This window comes from Mesoplodon bidens (assembly GCF_964165515.1).
Source record: "Mesoplodon bidens genome assembly, chromosome: 5".
Classification (NCBI taxonomy): domain Eukaryota; kingdom Metazoa; phylum Chordata; class Mammalia; order Artiodactyla; family Ziphiidae; genus Mesoplodon; species Mesoplodon bidens.
This window is the reverse complement of record NC_138161.1, coordinates 102,864,729-102,883,563: the sequence shown is the minus strand read 5'-3', so window position 1 is coordinate 102,883,563 and position 18,835 is coordinate 102,864,729. Positions and strand designations below refer to the sequence as shown.

General features: G+C 47.4%; 1 protein-coding gene across 7 annotated transcripts in view; it reads left to right on the top strand.

Moving 5' to 3' along the window:
• MASP1 (MBL associated serine protease 1) overlaps positions 1-18,835 on the top strand; it is a gene marked incomplete at its 5' end in the record, with an annotated part of 62,856 nt that overhangs the window by 26,160 nt on the left and 17,861 nt on the right. For 6 of the 7 annotated variants that reach the window (XM_081234588.1, XM_081234587.1, XM_081234589.1 and 3 more), the window contains 7 exons: positions 764-895; positions 3,046-3,242; positions 5,626-5,773; positions 7,086-7,204; positions 8,178-8,256; positions 14,492-14,629; positions 15,424-15,498. In XM_081234588.1, coding sequence (XP_081090714.1) covers positions 764-895; positions 3,046-3,242; positions 5,626-5,773; positions 7,086-7,204; positions 8,178-8,256; positions 14,492-14,629; positions 15,424-15,498 — 888 coding nt within the window. Of the gene's footprint in view, positions 1-763; positions 896-3,045; positions 3,243-5,625; positions 5,774-7,085; positions 7,205-8,177; positions 8,257-10,715; positions 13,925-14,491; positions 14,630-15,423; positions 15,499-18,835 lie in introns of those variants that run through there. The other variant, XM_081234590.1, reaches the window with a different exon arrangement.

The window sequence follows — 18,835 nt, the reverse complement described above, 5'->3', positions numbered from 1 at the left end:
AAGTGTTTGCACCATTTTGTATCTCTCCACCAATGTATGAGAGTTCTGGCTGCTCCTTATCCTCACCAACATTTGATGTTATCAATTAAAAAATGTTTAACCATTCCATGGGGTATGTAGTGGTACTTCATTATGGTTTTAATTTGCATTTCCCTGGTGCCTAGTGATGCTGAGCATCTTTTCATGTACTTCGTGGCCATTCCTGTATCTTTTGGGAAGAAATATATGTTCCAATTTTTAAACTGGGTTGAGAACATACATCTTTGTATCCTTCTATTTCCAATGCCTAGGATATAGGGCTTGACCCCCATAGGGACTTAGAAAGAGAGAAGCAGCATGGAGGAGAGGTTAAGAGCCCGGATTCTAGAGCCAGCCCACCTTGATTTGAATGCTGACTCCACCACTTAACTCTTGGTGTGACTCGGAGTAAGTTCTTTAATGGCTCTAAGTCTCAGCTTCATCATCTATAGAAAGGGGATCATAATGGTCCTGCTTGCTATTATCACAACTGTCAGAGAACAGTGGCACCACCAGGAGTCAGGTTGCCTGGGTTTGAACCAGGCTCTCTGTGATCTTGGGTAAGTCTCCTCATTTGTAAATGGAGATAGTGGCTACTTACGGGCCTTTGGTGAGGCTTAAATGAGGGACTGCAGGAACCTCCCAACACAGTGAGTGGCCCATACTGAGTGCTCCGTAAATGCTGGCTGTTGTCTTCACCATCACACATGAACTGGTTGACTGAGAGGCTCTACCTGCCCCGCAGATGTGGACGAGTGCATGGAGCGAGAGGACGAGGAGCTGTCCTGTGACCACTACTGCCATAACTACATCGGCGGCTACTACTGCTCCTGCCGCTTCGGCTACATCCTCCACACAGACAACAGGACCTGCCGAGGTGGGGCCCAGCGATGATTCTCTGCATCACCATTATGTGCCATATTTTCCGATAAGATTAGGGGAGGCTCAGAGGAAGGACAGATATGAAGTAGGGATGATTTAAAATGAAATCAGAGAGCTGTGCCTCAGATACCACAGGGATAAAGATGCTGAAATGCCCACCAGCCTGGATGTCGGGTTCAGGTTCTCAGAGGACCGCATTTCAGAAGCCCTAGCCTCTAGTCCATCTTTCTTCCTGGGCAGCAGGAATTTCTGCTCCTTAGTCCCTATTTCCTCTTCTACTGTAAGTAACTGGCCAAGTCAAGGGAAAACCCAGGTTTCCCAGTCCTGAACCATGAACTAGGCTTCACCCACCAGGTCCTTTTTTCCTGCTCTTTCATGGCCCCTCAAGTTCCTCTGTGATAGAGAGAACCTCAGTGAAAGGGAAAGAAGGGAAGAGAGAGGCAAAGACAGAGGTGGCAAGAAAGTGTCCCATTCCTTCGAGCTCCCTTTGCTTTCACCTCTCATCAGTGTGCCTTCTCTGCCACAGTCTCCAGGCTGAGGCAGGGGTGGGGAAATAGGAGGACTCGGCCACTTTCCATGAGGACCTCCTGGCTGGCAGGTAATAGCCACATAGGAAAATGGTAAAATGTAGTAAGTGCTGTAAAAGAAGTGTGGACATGGTACCATCAGACCTGAGTCTGCACAGAGAAGTGAGCAAGCACTTCTCAGAGATGGTGCCCTTGATGAAGGAGAAAGAACAAGGAAAGGAGGGCACTCCAGGCAGAGAGAACAGCTTCTGCAAACATTCAGAAGCATGACAGAATTTGGAATGTTTGGGGAATTGCCAGTAGATTAATATGACTTCAGGGTAAGGATCTGTGTTTAAGGAGGGATCATTGGAGGAGGAAAAGGCTGGAAACAAGAATGTTTTTCCTTTCTCCTTCAAAAACTTCTACTTATTCCATATAAAACCCTATAGGACCCATCAGTACAAAGCAGGCACATAACAGGAGTTTTCTTAAAGAGGGTTGTATTTTCCATGGTTTTCATTCAGTAAGTATTTATTGAGTATCTACTATGTGCTGAGTACAGAGGGGCTAAGAATGAGCAATGTTTCCCAATCCTGTTTTTCATTTTCACTTCTGCCCCCAGGAGCCTTTTTAAACATTCTCTTCCTAATTGCCTCACCCATGAAATTTTAATACCACAGACATACTGTATATATGCTTATGCACTGTATGTCTATCTGTGTATTATGCATAAAAAGAGTAACAACTCCCCCTCCCAAAGAACCAATTTTGGCCCCCTTAGGGCGATATTCTCCCCATGAAAGTGGTTGGTGTAGAAAATGAAAGCTTCGGGATTCAGAAACCACTCTAAACCTTGTTCTGCAGCTCATAGCTGTGGGACTTCAGGTTAGTCACGCCCCCTTTCTGGCCACAGTTTTCTCATTTACAAATAAGTAGGATAAACAAAGGCTTAGGGAAAATTGTCATGCCAGATCCAGGATGGGTCAGCCCAAGGACAATGGTTCAGTGGCAAACAACAGGGCCTTGGCAGGGCTCAGCCATGGCCAGGATCCAGGACCCTGGGTGCTGGGTTGCAGCTGTGGTGAGGAACAGAGCAGAATCCCTGAGCTCAGGGAACTTACAGTCTGGTGGAGACAGGAAAATCCACTGACAAATATATTTCATACTGGCAAGCAGTGGTCAGCAGCATGAAGAGAAACAAAAGCAAGACCAGGGCCAGAGAGTGAGGGTACGTGTGAAGGTCCTGTGTTATACGAGGGATCAAGGAAGGCTTTGAGCAGAGACCCCAGGGAGTCCTGAGCTGAGGGGAGAGCAGGACAAAAGAAGACCAGATTTTCTACCAGACCACTCCATCTCAGACCCCTCCAGCCCCCCACGAAGACCAGAGAATTTGACAAGAAAGCTTATCACACTCACTGCCTTTGAGTATTGACTCTGCAAATTACTGGGTGTGTGACGTTGGTTAAATCACTTCCGCCCACTGAACTTCAGTTTCCCTATCTGTAAAATGGGGATAATGACTCCTTCCCCACTTGCCTCTCAGGACCACTGAGAAAATTGTACAGTAGCAGATAAGAAAGGGGTTGCTGTGGCCATGGGTGTGGTGTGCCACTTTGCTCCGGTGTGTTTCCCACAGTGGAGTGCAGTGACAACCTCTTCACGCAGAGGACTGGCGTGATCACCAGCCCCGACTTCCCCAGCCCTTACCCTAAGAGCTCCGAATGCGTCTACACCATTGAGCTGGAGGAGGGTTTCATGATCAGCCTGCAGTTTGAGGACATCTTCGACATTGAGGACCATCCTGACGTGTCCTGCCCCTATGACTACATCAAGGTAAGAAGACAGTGGGCATAAGCCCTGGGAATGCTGGAAAATCTTGGATGAATTGGGAAAATTGACATTCTTGGCCCTCCCTTCTTCCAGGAGAGGGGGCCAAGCAGGTTTCTTCCTAAAAATAATTATTTAAAATAACATCTACCAGCTTAATTGGATCCAGTCTAGGGATCTTCCCTGTTCCCAAACTAGCCCTTTGCCCACCTGCAAAATCCCTTCTGCCAGGTAACATAGCATCATCATGAAGTAGCACCAGGGTGAAGGTCATGGGGACCATCTTAGAACTCTGTCTACCACACATCATATCCTGGGAGCTATGCTATTAGCCTTATCCAGGCACGTAACCTCTTGGGGGTTCACTTTTCCCCCTTGCCACAGTAAGGCTGACAAGATGAAGATGTACCCAGGATTATAGAATTCATCAAATGAGGGTTAAAGAGTGCTGGTCCTCAGAGGTGAAAGGAGAAAGAGTTAAAGGCATAGGCAGGACTGGGCCTGGGAGCTGGGAAATCCGGACCAGCCCAGAGTGCGTCTTCCCTTCTCTCCATCCCCACTGCCTCCATCTGAGTGCAAACCCTGCTCTCTTCCGGTCAACTGCAAAGCTACCTGGCGGGTTTGCTGGCTTCCACTGTTGCTCTACACGGTCTGCTCTCTCATAGAATCCAAGGTAAATTCTATGAAAGCCAGCTTACATCAAGATTGTATTTGGAGTGAACATAAATTCCTCAACACAATATGGCCCTTGCCTGCCTTTCCAACCTCAAGCCGGGGCATTCCCTCTGTTCCAGCCCCACTGGCTTCCTTCCTGTTCTTTTATTTATTTTTTTATTTTTAATTTTTTTTAACATTTTTATTGGGGTATAATTGCTTTACAATGGTGTGTTAGTTTCTGCTGTATAACAAAGTGAATCAGCTATACGTACACATATATCCCCATACCTCCTCCCTCTTGCGTCTCCCTCCCACCCTCCCTATCCCACCCCCATAGGTGGTCACAAAGCACTGAGCTGATCTCCCTGTGCTATGCGGCTACTTCCTACTAGCTATCTGTTTTACATTTGGTAGTGTATATTTGTCCATGCCACTCTCTCACTTCGTCCCAGCTTACCCTTCCCCCTCCCCGGGTCCTCAAGTCCATTCTCTATTCTGTGTCTTTATTCCTGTCCTGCCCCTAGGTTCTTCAGAACCATTTTTTTTTTTAAGATTCCATATATATGTGTTAGCATACAGTTTTTCTCTTTCTGACTTACTTCACTCTGTATGACAGACTCTTGGTCCATCCGCCTCACTACAAATAACTCAATTTCGTTTCTTTTATGGCTGAGTAATACTCCATTGTATATATGTGCCACATCTTCTTTATCCATTCATCTGTCAGTGGACACTTAGTTTGCTTCCATGTCCTGGCTATTGTAAATACAGCTGCAATGAACATTGTGGTACATAACTCTTTTTGAATTATGGTTTTATCTGGGTATATGCCCAGTAGTGGGATTGCTGGGTCATATGGTAGTTCTATATTTAGTTTTTTAGGGAACCTCCATACTGTTCTCCATAGTGGCTGTATCAATTTACATTCCCACAAACAGTGCAGGAGGGTTCCCTTTTCTCCACACCCTCTCCAGCATTTATTGTTTGTATAGATTGCCAACAAACACGTGAAAGGATGCTCAACATCACTAATCATTAGGGAAATGCAAATCCTTCCTGTTCTTGATACTTGCCAGGCTCTTTCCCACCTTTGGCCTCAACCTTCATATAAGTTGTTTTCGCTGCCTGGAAAGTATTCTTCCCTCCTCTTCCAATGAGAAGCTCCTTCTCATCCTACATGTTTCAAATCCAATGTCACCTCCTCAAAGAGGCCTTCCCTGACTTCCTATTTAAAGTTATTATCTATTATATTAATGATGAATTATACAAACTACATAGATTTTACCACATAAATAGTAAACATATAGCATATATTTATATTATATATGTACATCATCCTGATTATTTTTACAATGCTTACCACAGCCTGTAATTATTTTGTTTATTATCCATTAGTCTGCCCGACTAGGCTGCAGGGTCTTTGAGAGCAGAGGCCTTTTCTGTCCTGTGCACCTGGACAGGGCTCTGCCCCTTTCTGAGCCGTAATGTATTCATCTATGAGCAGAGGATTATCAGCCTGCCTTGTCCACTTCCAGGGTCATTGTAAATTGTAAATGGGAGAGTGGAGATGGAACCCTTTGGTGAATGGTAATGCCCACTAAAAATGTGAGTGAACACCATGGGCTCACATCGAAGCTTCCAGAAAACCCCGGGTGCAGTGTAGAGACAATCCCTGCAGCAGCCACTGCCACTCAGGTGTGACCCTGCTTCTTCTCTGTCTTGCCCCTCACAGATTAAAACCGGTCCAAAAGTTCTGGGGCCCTTCTGTGGAGAGAAAGCCCCAGAACCCATCAATACCCAGAGCCACAGCGTCCAGATCCTTTTCCGCAGTGACAACTCAGGCGAGAACCGGGGCTGGAGGATGTTGTACAGGGCAACAGGTAACACGGCCTCTCCCCTCCTGGGTCACACTTGGCTCCCATGCTCAGCCCTCACGGGGCAGTGGCCAGGTGGTGAGGGGGAGCAGGCCTGGGGCCCCTCCCGGGATGTGGCAGAACTCCCAGCTCTGCCAGTGAGCAGCTTCGGACCGAGGCAAATTCTCTTTGCTGACTCAGTTTCCCATCTGTAAAATGGGCGCAAGGGCAGCAATGATGGTGGGTTTGGACTAGATGTAGATTTCAAAACTGGCTGCACTTCAGAATCACATGAGGAGATTAAAAAAAAAAAACTGTTTCCTGAACTTCACCCCTTCACGCTGTAATACGTTGGGCGTGGGGAGGACCCCTCCAGTGCCAGCCCTCCTCACGTCTGGGGCAGGAATTTGGGTGCGAGTCTGTAGCTCAAAATGTTTCACCATGGCCGTTTGCCTCTATGTGTCCCCCAGACTGACAAAGCCCACAGGCCTCATTCCCCAGTACCTCAAGGCACCCAGTCCTGGTCCATACTCTGCTGGAGGTGTTTGATCCAATGGGCCTGCAGTAACTCGAGAAAGAAGGGGGTAGACATCAGTGACAAGACCACAGCTGTGTGTGACTAATCCAGTTCAGAGACTATCCTGGCCTTGCCTGCATCATCACATTTAGTGCCTGCTTGTGGGGAGAGGCAGGAAGAGGATATTAACAAAGGAGAGTTTGTCCAGGAAAGAGGAGTCCTATCCAATTTAGCCTTTTGAAGAGAGGGCTCAGGGGCATATAATCACAGTCTCTCTAACACTTTGAAGAATGGTCTTGGGAAGAAAGAGTGAGGTCATCGTGCGTGGCCCAAAAGAGCAAACTATGCCCACTGAGTAAAAATTACAAGGGTATAAATTTCAGTTGAATATGAAAATTCTGTTCCTTTAATCAGAGGAGTCTAGTATGAAAGATACAGATTGGGAGGTATCGAGCTCCCTGTCCCTGTAGGAATGCAAATAGAAGTCTGAGGTCTACTATAGAAGATGTAAAGGGAACATTAAACAAGAGTTGCACTCAGTGACATTTAATATCTTTTCCAACTCTGAGTTTTGATGAAATCATCTGGCCAACCACTTCATTTTACAAATGAGGAAATAGAGGTCCATGTTGGAAAGTGACCTGCTCAAGTTTCCAAAGTAAGCCTTCTTCAGGGCCTGGTAGGTTCAGGCCCCCATAGCCTGGGAATATGGTTTTTGTGTGGCTTTTCCACCTTCATCAGGCCTTGCATTCTAGGGAATGGCCTCTCGTGACCAGACTTTTCTTTGTTTTCTCACCTTCTCCTTTCATTGTTCCCCACCAGGGAATGAGTGCCCCAAGCTGCAGCCTCCTGTCCATGGGAATATCGAGCCCTTGCAAGCCAACTACTTTTTCAAAGACCAGGCGCTCATCAGCTGTGACACAGGCTACAAAGTGCTGAAGGTACAGGGTCCTGCCGGGGGAGGGAGGTCATCCAGGCCAGAGAAATTCTCCAGAGCCTCCCAGGGCAGATGGGCTTCTAGAGCTTGTCCTGGTCCCACCACAGTATTTCCTACCTTCTCCATAAACCTCCAAAATGCATCAGAGATTCCAGTCTTCTAAAAATTCAAAGTGTGTGTCCCAGACTCTCATTTCTAAAAGTGACACAAAAGTCAGAGCAAATTAAATCCATTCAGCCCGATAACCAGTACAAACAACATTAACAAAGTTTGTCAGGCTTCTGGGGGGAACCTGGGATAGAAGTAGAGGTTTTAAAGGTGGCAGGTGGACATTGCTTGCTCTCTGAAACAGTCGTTCTACTAGGAACCCCATGGTTAACTTAAAAACAACAGCAACAACAACAACAAAAAAAAATCACCTCTCAACCCCACCTGAGATCAATTCAAGCAGAATCTCTTGGAGGGGGGGCCCAGTGACTGTTCTCTGTTTAGTTGCCCAGGTGAGTCTGATGTGAGCCAAGCTAGTGGACTGCTGCTCTCAGGGGAAGGATAATCCAAGCGAGGACCCCACGACATCAGCACATCACTTGTTAGAAATGCAAAGCTGTGGTCCCCAGGCCAGACCCACTGATTCAGAAGGGCCCAGTGACCTGTGCAGAAGCCCTCAGGGGCTCAGGGATGCTGCTGCTCACTCAGGTTTGAGAGCCGCTGCTCTGAAGGAGTCACAGGTCCAAGTTTCCCTTCAGAGATAGCCTCCCGGACCCCTTCTTGCACACAGTCCTGGCCTGTCTCCAGAGTAGGAGTTGGGGGATACAAATTCAGCATCTGTCTTCCCCTTAGCTTCAAGCCCTTGGAGGCGCACGGTTGGGAAAGCTCAGGGGAGGGCAGCCACCTTTGCTGTTCGAGCTCCTTTCACTGGGAAAAACCACAGACCCCACCATTCCTCCTTCCCATACCTCTTTCATGTTTCTTCCCAGGATAATGTGGAGATGGACACGTTCCAGATGGAGTGTCTGAAGGATGGGACATGGAGTAACAAGATTCCCACCTGTAAAAGTAAGAAAACACAATCGGTTGATTCTAAGGCTCATGAGCTCCCCAGCACTGGTGGGACCCGAGCAGAGCCCACACAAGGGGGAAAACCTGGCAGGTACCTCTGAGCGGGTTAGGGCAGGAATTCCACAGACACATCGGGGTTGGACCAAAGTTTATTAATGTTTCTTTCAGCAATAAGATGTTAGAATTCCAAAAGGACCTTGTGGGTCCCAGTTTGTTTTCTAAATACTAATTTTACCTCTGCCTGCAGGCAGGTTGCCAAATTTGCTAAAGGAATAGCTTGTTTCCAGGTTCGAAACTAGCTCTGGCAATTGCTAATTCAGGAAACTATTTTGGCACTGGTGCCCAGAGCCCAGTGACCTTGCCAGTCTTTACGTGGCCATCAGCTATATCCACTGTCTCCTGGGACAGCTCATGAGCTGGGGCTGTGCAGGAAGGGCTGTGTGGTCAACACAGTGGACCTACGTGAAGCAGTGGGTCCAGTTCTGCACTGGTTCTTGGGACCCAGAGTTCTTGCCTTGGTTCTGCTCCTAAGCCATGCTGTGACCAGGGACAAGATCCTTCACCTCAGCTGTAAAGATTTTGGATGAGCTTTAATATTCTACAATATATCCCACTGGTTCGGAAATAATGTAATCCATATAAATCACCTAGTGAGCTTGTAAAAATACAAATCACCAGCCACCACGCCCTCTGCCCCTAACCAGGTGATTTCAATGCAAGACTTGTGAGGACCACAATTTTAGAAAACTTATCTGTGGCAACAGTGATGAGAGGAGGCCTGGCGACAGAAAGGGAAGAGAAAAGAGGGAGGGAGGGAAGGAGGATATATTTTCGAATGGAGAGGTGAGGAGTTGAGAATTAGGGTGGGTCCTGCCCAGCCCCATTTCATGACCTCATATAAACTTTAGAGTGTTGTCCTCTTCCCTTCTACTAAATGGCTCGGGTCCAGTAAGCAGGCAGATCCACTCCCACTGCCCCCAAGGGGACACTGTCAGGGTGGGGCTCCCTTGAGGCAAATCCCAGGCATAATTTTGGAGCAGAAAGTGCTTGTTTTCAATTTTCTTTTCTATATGATGATGAGGCTGGAGTCAGCCCAGTGTGGGAAATGGGTGCACTTTATGGCTGCAACAAAAAGTCTCAACAGACATTTACTGGATGCCTGTACAGAGGTCCACAGGGAATTCAGATGGAAAAGACAAGGCCCAGGCGTCGAAGAACTAAATGCCAACAGACACATCTGCCACCTCCTGCTACACGTGGCTCGTGTGTGGTGCTGTGACTAAGTTCTGTGTGAAGCACTTTGCAGAACAGGACAAGGAGGCTGTCTGAAGGACGAGGCAGAGGATGAGGGGTAGAGAGGACAGGGTGCTGCTTTGGAGACAGGAATTTCTAGATTCAAATCCAGACTCTACCAGTTAAATATGCATGAACACTTGACTGAGACTCATTTGGCTGAGTTTCCTGCATTCTTGATTGTTCTGTGGACTGAGTTAATGTATGTATCATACCCATGGAGCACCAGGAGTAAGTAAAAGCTCAGTAGAAGCTTGTTTCTTTCCCCTACCCAACCCCATCATAGGAAGAGGTTTGGTTTCTCTCATTCATACTCTTGGAAAGTAGGAAACGTTGGTAATAATTTTTTGTCCCTGATGAAACACACACTTTTCATTGTCACGGAAGTATTGATAGAGTAAGGCACTAATGTATCTGCTGGTGCTCTTTTATGTGACGTATGCTAGTATACAAAGGTATGCTGTCATTTTGTACTAAAGAAAAGAGGAATTTTTCCTCCCTAATATGACCTGGTTCTCCCAGCATAGCCTGAATCAGGACTATTAGACTCCCCACTCAGACACACCCGGCCTCTCTGCTTGTTCACTGAGTAGGTATTTATTGAGTACTTTTGTCCCAGGCATGTGCTGGGTCCTAGGGGAGATGCAAAAAAGACAAAAAGACTGAGAAGTTGTGAGTCCCCAGGGACTGTGGGGAAAGCGGTTGGGAACAGACAGAAGTGTGTGTGTGCAGTGAAGAAACTTGCACCAAAACAGGAAGTGGGAATTATGGGCTGTGGTTCTGGCCCTGTGTCCACCTTGCTGGGTGACCCCAAACAAGTCCTGCTCCACTCTGATGCCATCTGCCAAATGAGAGTTTGGACCAGATGAATGCAAAGCTTGCTGCACAGGCAGAACGTTATCCTTGCCATGAGCCAGGATTTATGACTGTACAAATTCTCAGAATGGTATGCATTCCACAATCCCAAGCTGTCCTTCACGCTGGCTGTACCTACACTATGCATTCTTAATCGATTCTGGTGGAGTGATTTCTGTATTTCCTGCAGAAACTGTTTCTGCTTTGCTTGCTAATTTTTCTTTCTCTTCTTTTTCTCTCTCCCTCCTTCTCTCTGCTTCCTTTCTCTTTACCTCCTGACCCCTCTTTGATCTTCATCATGGTGGCAGAAACGGAAATGGATGTGGAGAGCGAACCTGAGTCAGAGCAAGTGGCAGAGTGAATGGCGGGACCCCACACAGTGCAGACATCCAGGAATGGACCACTCACAAGACCCCTGGGTCCCAGAGCTCCTCCATCCCTCCCCATCCTGCCAACACTCCATTTCCCATTTCAGCGCGGATTAGAATGGATGCTGAACAAGGCAACACAGGCCTAAGCAGTTGAAACCGCGGCATATATAACAACTCTCCTTTTGAGGGTTCACCCATCATACAAACATTATGCTGAAAAGATAATGAAAAGATAATGGAGGATTTTTTTTTTAGCACTTCTATGTGGACTATACTCTTCTCAAAGGAAAAATGGCTTTCATTCTAGAGACATTCACATGGTCTTAGGTGGACCAGGTCAAAGTGGGCCCTGATTTCCACTCCACACTTCAAGTTTAAATGGGCCAGAATGCCTGTGACTTTATGATTTTAATATTTGTCCCCATTGCTACTTTCTTAATAACCATGAGTAGGTGAAACTAACAGTAACTCATATAGCATGGATTTTTAGGAAACCTAGACCTATTCTCATGCCCAAGAGTTTCTCTTCCACCTATACCTAACACAGGGCTGAAATTCCATCATCAGAAGATCTTTCCTCTGGGGTTTACAAATTTTGCATTTCTGAAAATTCCCTAATTAAAGTTTTTCAAAAGATAGGTATCATGCTTGAAAGCAGCAGTCCTCAGCTCTGGTGCCATGGGACATCAATGGGTCATAAATAATGCTAAAGGGCTGTGGAGGGTGGAAATCTCTGCTTCAGCCTGAACAAAATCTGGGTAGACATATCAGAGCACCCCTGCATTACATGGTGACTGCTCAGTCTATTTGCTGATTGAATGGCCTCTTGATGAAGGCAGAATCCTGCAAAGTCGGACAATGAATGGTCCGGAGACTGCAGCACCATCCTAGGTCAAGGGTACCCTTGAGAGAGGAGATGGGGCAATCACTAAAGTTAAGCATCAGTTGAATCAATATTTTTAAGACCACAAAGTATAACAGGTCTTGTACTCAATGTGAGTGAGGGGATCGTAATTTAGACAGAAGATATGATATAAATCCAAATAATTGCAATACCAGGCAACTTAAGATACATGCCTCAGAGAGCAGTGAATAAAGGGCCATGCAAGGAGAAATGAGGAAGCAGCCCTATCCAATTAGAAGAATGAGAAAAGCCTTTCAAGAAGCAGCGATGTTCGATCAAGGCCTGGAGGGCAGCCAGAGCATGAACCACGGGGTTTCCTGTGTAGCGAAAGCAACAGCACAGTGAGGGGTGTGTGACGCTGGAATGCAAGGGCACCGCAGGAGAGACGAAGAAGAAAGTGGGGTGGGACAGGTCAGGGGCATCCCTGGGACCTGAGGGCCAGGTGAGCTGATTGTGTGTGGTTCCCTAGGAAGCCCCAAGACTGTGTCAACGTATCCTCAGGGTGGCAGGTCAAGAAAGACATGTCTGAAGGAAAGTAAATGGCAGGAAGAGTGACAGTGGAGACAGGGTGTGGGTGGCACAACCCAACCCAGAGACTGATGAGAATGGGAGGCCAAAGGAAAGGGGAAGGAAAGAGCGTTTTGATCCCAGAGTGTGGAAGTGGCCAGACACACTTTAGAGAAGATGATGAGACCCTTTCCCAAGCAAAGAAGATGGACTAACTGAGGAAGCAGGGTCTGGATCTAGCATCTTGGATTGTGGCAGGCAGAACTCAAAGGGTCTTCCGAAAGAAAAGCTGTCTCTAGGTCCCAGAGACGCATGGCTCTTTGCCTGCCAGTGTAGACTTGGGGAAAAGGTTCACCTCTTCCCCACTCACTATACCCAAGCTGAAATGACCCTCTATTTTCCACTATCTGTCACCCCCTGTGTCTGGTTGTAAAACCAGCTTCATCAGTGGGCAAAGTTACTTCTCTGGAGTGAAGTAGAAGCAGGCCCTCCGTCCAGACAATCTCTCTGCACCAGTGCTGGCTGCATACAGGCTCTCAATGGCCTGACCACCTAGCCATGTCTACGACTGACCCTGGAATCCTCCACCCAGAACTAGGTATTAGGTCTTGAGGATAATTTGGGCAAAATAAATTGCTAGACCGAAGTTAAGGGACTCAGAGTAATACAAAGATCCAGGCACTAATCAATGGTATTTCCTAAAACAGGAAGAAAAATCTGCTTAGAGACTCTGCAGGAAAATTCTTTTAAAATTGTTTATAGCTTTAGATAGTAAATATTATTGCCTCTTGTTATCATAGTGCTGACCCTTACATGCTTTCTCCTCAGAGCAGAAGGGTGTCTCTACCTTTGGGAGAGCAAAACAAATGGGAGCGATTTGTCCAGGGGGATTGGAGGCCAGGAAACAACGCTAACCAGTTCTCTTGGCGTTTGCCTTCCTTGTAGATAGGAGGTACCTACCTGCTTTTACTCCCATGCTTCATCCCTCTCCTCCACCCTGAAGGGTCTTAGAATCATCTGTATTTTCAGTTAGATAACTCTCTGTTCAATCAAAAATATAAATTTGGAGTCCTAAAGTTAAAAATCACAATTTCTGAATAGCGTCTCAGGGATAAACTGCCCCTATCTCTGTTTCCCGAGGTGACCAGGTAAAATTCAGGAGGAGGGAAACTCTGGCTTTAGAATGTGATCCTCTGAAATTATCAGAAGATGGACAGCTAATGTCCACCATTACCCAGCTAATATTGATTACAGGCCGTTTTCACTAGAAAACAGATCCTAGGAACCGTGAGTCTGGTTTACTTAAAGAAACACTGAGTTTAAGGTCATGTCTAGTTCTCTGACTGTAACTCACTATGTGACCTTAGACCAGTCAAGTCTCCCCACTGGGCTCATCTGTAATCAAGATGATGTTCTAGGTTGCCTGACTTCAGGTTCCTTTCCACCTGCGAAGTTCTGAGTCCTCTGGGATTCTTCAATTCTGGCAGAGGCTGTTTGAACTAAGATTAGGATTTCCTTAGAAATGAACACCATCTTCTAACAAAGGCCCCTGAAGAGACATTGACAAATTGCATCCTCAGCTCCTGACCTGGCTCCTGGCAGGCTCGTACTGGCACCTCCCCTAAGACTTGGCTGGACTGGCAAGCTCTCCTAAGGTCACCTCTGAGGAGCAGCCATCTTTGGTCTTGCCCTACAGCCAGCCCCAACGTCCAGCCACCAACAACCAGAGAAAATGAGTAGGTGAAGACTATAAGTTGGGCCCTCCTGACCCCCTTTCTGCCTTCTGTGCCTGCAGAGAGCCAGCAGGGTGGGGCTGTGTACTCATGCAGGAGCTGGGTTTCTTTTTGTTTGTATTTTTTTATGCCAAGCTCCAAAGTGAGCACAGTAATTGCTCTTACTCAGCATGTGGTTGGGTCTGGAAGAACTGAAGGTTCTTTGGTTCATGTGAGCCAGAATTTTCTCCCTGAGACATGGGCTTCATGCTTGGACAGAAGAGGATAAGAGGATTGCACAATAGAACTGGAAGTCAAGGAAAGGGCCCTGGTGGGGAGAAGACTGGGATCTGCTTGAATCTCAGCAGACCTGCCCCTGCCCTGGAATTGACACCAGGCCAGGTGAGTTGACCACACAGTGGTCATAGAGGGGAGATGCCCCAAATGCAGGGCCACCATGTGCATAGACTATAATGTTGCTCTGGAGTTGTGTGCAGTGTACAAGCTGCACATCATATGAGACATGCACCAGATGGCCCCAAGAAGAAGAGGAAGGGGTAATTGAGGGGTCTCACTCTCTTCTCTCTCAGTTGTGGACTGTGGAGCCCCGGCAGAGCTGGAAAACGGTCTGGTCACATTTTCCACCAGAAACAACCTTACCACATACAAATCTGAGATCAGATACTCCTGCCAGCAGCCCTACTACAAGATGCTGCACAGTATCACAGGTGAGCCTTCTATGCTAAACCAGCGCACTCCGTCCTCACATGCTCTGGGTCTCAGGGTTAGGCTGGGGGCTGAATCAGCCAGTCTGTTGACCACGGTTTGGGAGGAATTGGGAAGAGAAACCCTTGGAGACATGCCTCACCTCTCCCTGCCTCAGGCCTGCACCCCGAGTTAAGCTGCATGACATCCCCATACCCACACAGACATGCAGCCTCTGGCAGAGAAGGAACCCTCAAGGAGATGTGAAGGCCAGTCAGTTCTGCTTCCACCACAGACTAGCACTAAGAAAATTCTCCTAATTTCTCAAAGCCTCCAAGTCCTCCTTCTAGAAAGGGAATAGTGATAGCACTCACAGAGCTAGCGTAATCCTCATGAGATGGTGGGCACAAGTGTGGTTTATGAAAGAGTTTGTTAAGTGGAGAAGTGGGGGCAGGGGAAGGGCGCCACAGAGAGCTGGGTGACTAATGATGAGAGGTGCCTTCCAGGGGCTGGGCGGGTCCCCGACAGGCAGGAGTCAGATTGCTCAGAGCCTTGGACACCATACTGAAGAGCATCCTGTTTATTTTTGAGGCCAGTGGGGAGCTATTGTGATTTTGGGCAGAAATGAAACGATTCCCAGTTTAGAAAGATGCTTCAAGTTGCAGACAAGACTGGCTCAGAGAGAATGGCATCAGAAAGACTCTTTGGAAGACTTGCAATGATCCACAACAGAGGAGTTAAAAACCCGGATCTATTTTCCATGTGCTATAAATCACCTATGTTCTCCTTCTTCTTCAACCTTTTCTCCCTCTCCCAGATGTATATACGTGTTCTGCCCAAGGAGTCTGGATGAATGAAGTCCTGGGGAGAAGCCAGCCCACCTGCCTGCCAGGTACCTCACCCTCAAGTTCTCTGCCTCAAGGTCTCCCATGCCAGGCCCTCGGGCCGCAGGTGCTCTGGCTGTTAATGGAGTAAGGGGTGGGGGGGGTCATGATGCTTCGACTGATTTTTAAGAGATAATGTCAGAAGGTCAAAGGTCAGAAAAGCCTAGCCTCACAGCTTCTCAAACCAACCAGCCTCTATGTTCAACCTGTTCTGTCACACCAGGAGCCTTCTTGCCTCTTCTCTCTGCAGTTCTGCACCCTTCCCACCAGGTTTTTCATCCCACACGGTTGGTGTTTGCACTGGCTGTGCACCAGGAAAAGTGAGAAAGTAGACACCTCGTCCTCAAGCACTCACTGTGTTTCAGAGGAGGTGGAGATCAGACAAATACCAAATGACCATAGGACAGAGCAACAAGTTCTTCCAAAGAGCAATGCGTTCAAGTCTTAGTGACTGCTACCTCCCCCAAGCCTGTCTACTGACCCCACTTTAAAATGAACAAAGGACGTTGTGGTAATAGGAAAGGTCCCTGGCCATCACAGCTGCTACGAGTTCCCAGAGAAGGAGGAAATTCCTGCATGTAGTTGTCTGTGAGTAAAGGGATGGGGACTGGTTAGGAAGACTTCACTTAGCAGGGCTTTAAGTCTAAGAAAGAACGCAAAGAATTCGTGAGGAGCTGAAACGGGAAAGGCCAACCTATCCACACTCTGCTGATCCCCATCATCTCAGTTAGGCTTAACCAGGAGCACACCCAAGGGCCATGGCTGCAGAAGCCTCAGAGAAGATGGGGAATGGTGGAGCTGTGGCAAACTGGAGGCCAAACCCCCATTTTGCTAAAATAGTAGGTGGGCCAAAGAAGACGGCACTGCAGTGGATTCCATCCCAGGCAGCCATGTTGCGGTGTCTAGAAGGGGAGGAGGCACTGAGCTGGGAGTCATGGGCCCGGGTCTTGGTCCCGCTGTTGTCTTTTCCTAATTGCAAGCTTTGGTAGGTAACCTCACCTCTCTGGGGCTAGGGTTTCGTACCTCAGAAGTGAAGGAGCAGTACCAGGTGATCCCTGACATTCTATGACTCTTCATGGTCATCGTCCTCTAGATTCATACAAAGCATCTTGGATACAATGAGTCATGAAATTCTTTTAACACCTGGTATCGAGCAGAACATCGTGTATCATTGAACCAGGCCAGGGAATTCTAAATTCTCCACCCCTAAAACACCAAGATTGAACCCAAAGGCAAGCCAGAATGGAGAAAGCCATTTCATCTGGCATCATAATATCCCACCTTTCCAAGGAAACTGTTAAGAAAATATTATTTGCCCCTTATTTTACACATGAGAAAACTAAGGATCAGGGAGGTGTAATGATTCATCCAGGGTTACCTACAAAAAGTTAGAGGCAGAACTGGAAGATGGACTCAAGACTTTTGATGTCAACACCAGCAATGCTGAGCCATTCTTGACTCTGCCATCCTCATGAACCCGGAATTCTCGAATATCACATTTCTGTTTTTAGGACCCTCCCTCAGTACCTGCAGTCTTCTAGAGCCCAAATCTGACTTCAACACAGCTGAAGCTCTAGTATTTCAAGGTGAATCCTTTGCCTCAGGAAAGACTGGATGGAGAACGGTAGCAGCCTAAAAGAATGGCCCCATTTCAATGAGCACTCTCAAAGGCTGGCTGCATCATTCAACCTCTTGAAAGGACAAGAGCATATCAAGAAGAAAAACAGACTTTAGTGGGAAAAAATGAAGCCAGAGTCCAAAGAAACAGGCTCCATTTCTGGCTCTGCCACTAATAACTTTGAGTATGTCACTTGCCTTCTTTGAACCTCAAGTTTTCCATCTTTAAGTTAGCTGTTCTCCAAGCTTCCCCCGCTCAGACACTCTGTGACCTGGAGTATGCCACTGGCACCTTCATGGGAAAAAGGCACCATTCAGTGCTGGCTTTGCTGTGACCATGGACTGAGCCACAGACGTGTCCCTCACCAGATGAGGGCCTATGAGCACTCAGTGAGCTGTTTTGCAGGGCCAGTCACAGACCTGCCTGGAGAAGTCACTTTGTAGGCTGCTGCTTATAATTGGGAGTCTGGCCTTCAGCTCTGAAAAGCCTGCCACAGACAATTAGTAAAAACTACCTCACGTCTGGCCTGGGGTGAACAGCAGGGTGCCTCGGGGTCACGTAAGAAGCATTTGGCATCCAGAAGACGAGCATCTGAAAAGCATTAGGTTGCTGGAAGCCTGACCTCTCAGAGTTGCCAAGAAAACTCAAATGCTCCTTGGTCTTTAAAGGACTGCTGAAAGTATTGCAGGCCAAGAGGTGTAGCCTGGCAATTTGCAACCAAGAGGAGGTCCACGCTCATACCAGGCGTAGCCCCCAGGCCTAAGCACCCTGCTTGGAGGGGCCCTTGTGAGCTTGTTCTTAGGCAGCGGGGGGCTGGCTCTGAAGACCCTCTGCTCATGGGCCAAAGGCGTTTGGCTACAGGAGGCTGGTGGTGCATGTGCATGCTCGGGGTACAACTCGGTAGAACGAAGTTTGATCAGACCTTTCTTCTTTCCCTGAAGGTACTATGGGGTTCCCAGGTGCAATGATGGGTAGAGCAGAGCCTATGCATCATTGCTTGTAGATTATGCCACCTTTCCCTAACCTTGGATGCCCTGGGCATCCCTTCACATCATGTGTCCTTTAGTCCAGAAAAGAAAAGGTTCTTTATATGTAACGAGGCACTGTGGGATACAAGGACAAGACATTCATCTTAGAATCTAGTTAAGCCTCTGCTACTCAACTTAATAGCAATGTGATCTTGGGCTAGTCATTTAACCTCTGGAGAGTTCTACTCACCTATAAAATGGGGGTGGCCAGGGCAAACGAAATAAAAATCAAAGGAATTTGGAATTTAAAGGAGCCTTGGAGATCATCTTGACCAACTGCCTCATTTAGCAGATCAAAAATTGAAATCCAGAGAAGGAAATTTCCTTACCCAGAGTCACACAGGACAGAGGAGAGAAAAGCCAGTTCAAGGCCCCAGGTGTCTCAGTTCCCAGTCCAGTGTTTGCTGTGACCTGCTAGACAGTATTTTAATTTCCTTCCATCTCTCAAAGCCATTGACCTGTGGTTTTCAGAAGTTTTCTAAGTACCTACAGCATGGACCACATCTGGGTTCTGAGATGCCTTTCTAGGGAAGAAAGGGGTAAAGTGACCACTGCTAGAGATAGTCCTGGCTAAAGATGATCCAGGCCACAAGTGATCTTGGCTGGAATGGTTCAGGATGGTGAAGGCCCACATATAAAAAGGTCTGGTCCATAGACAGCCCTGGCTACAGAAGGGTCCAACTACAGATGGGCCAGACT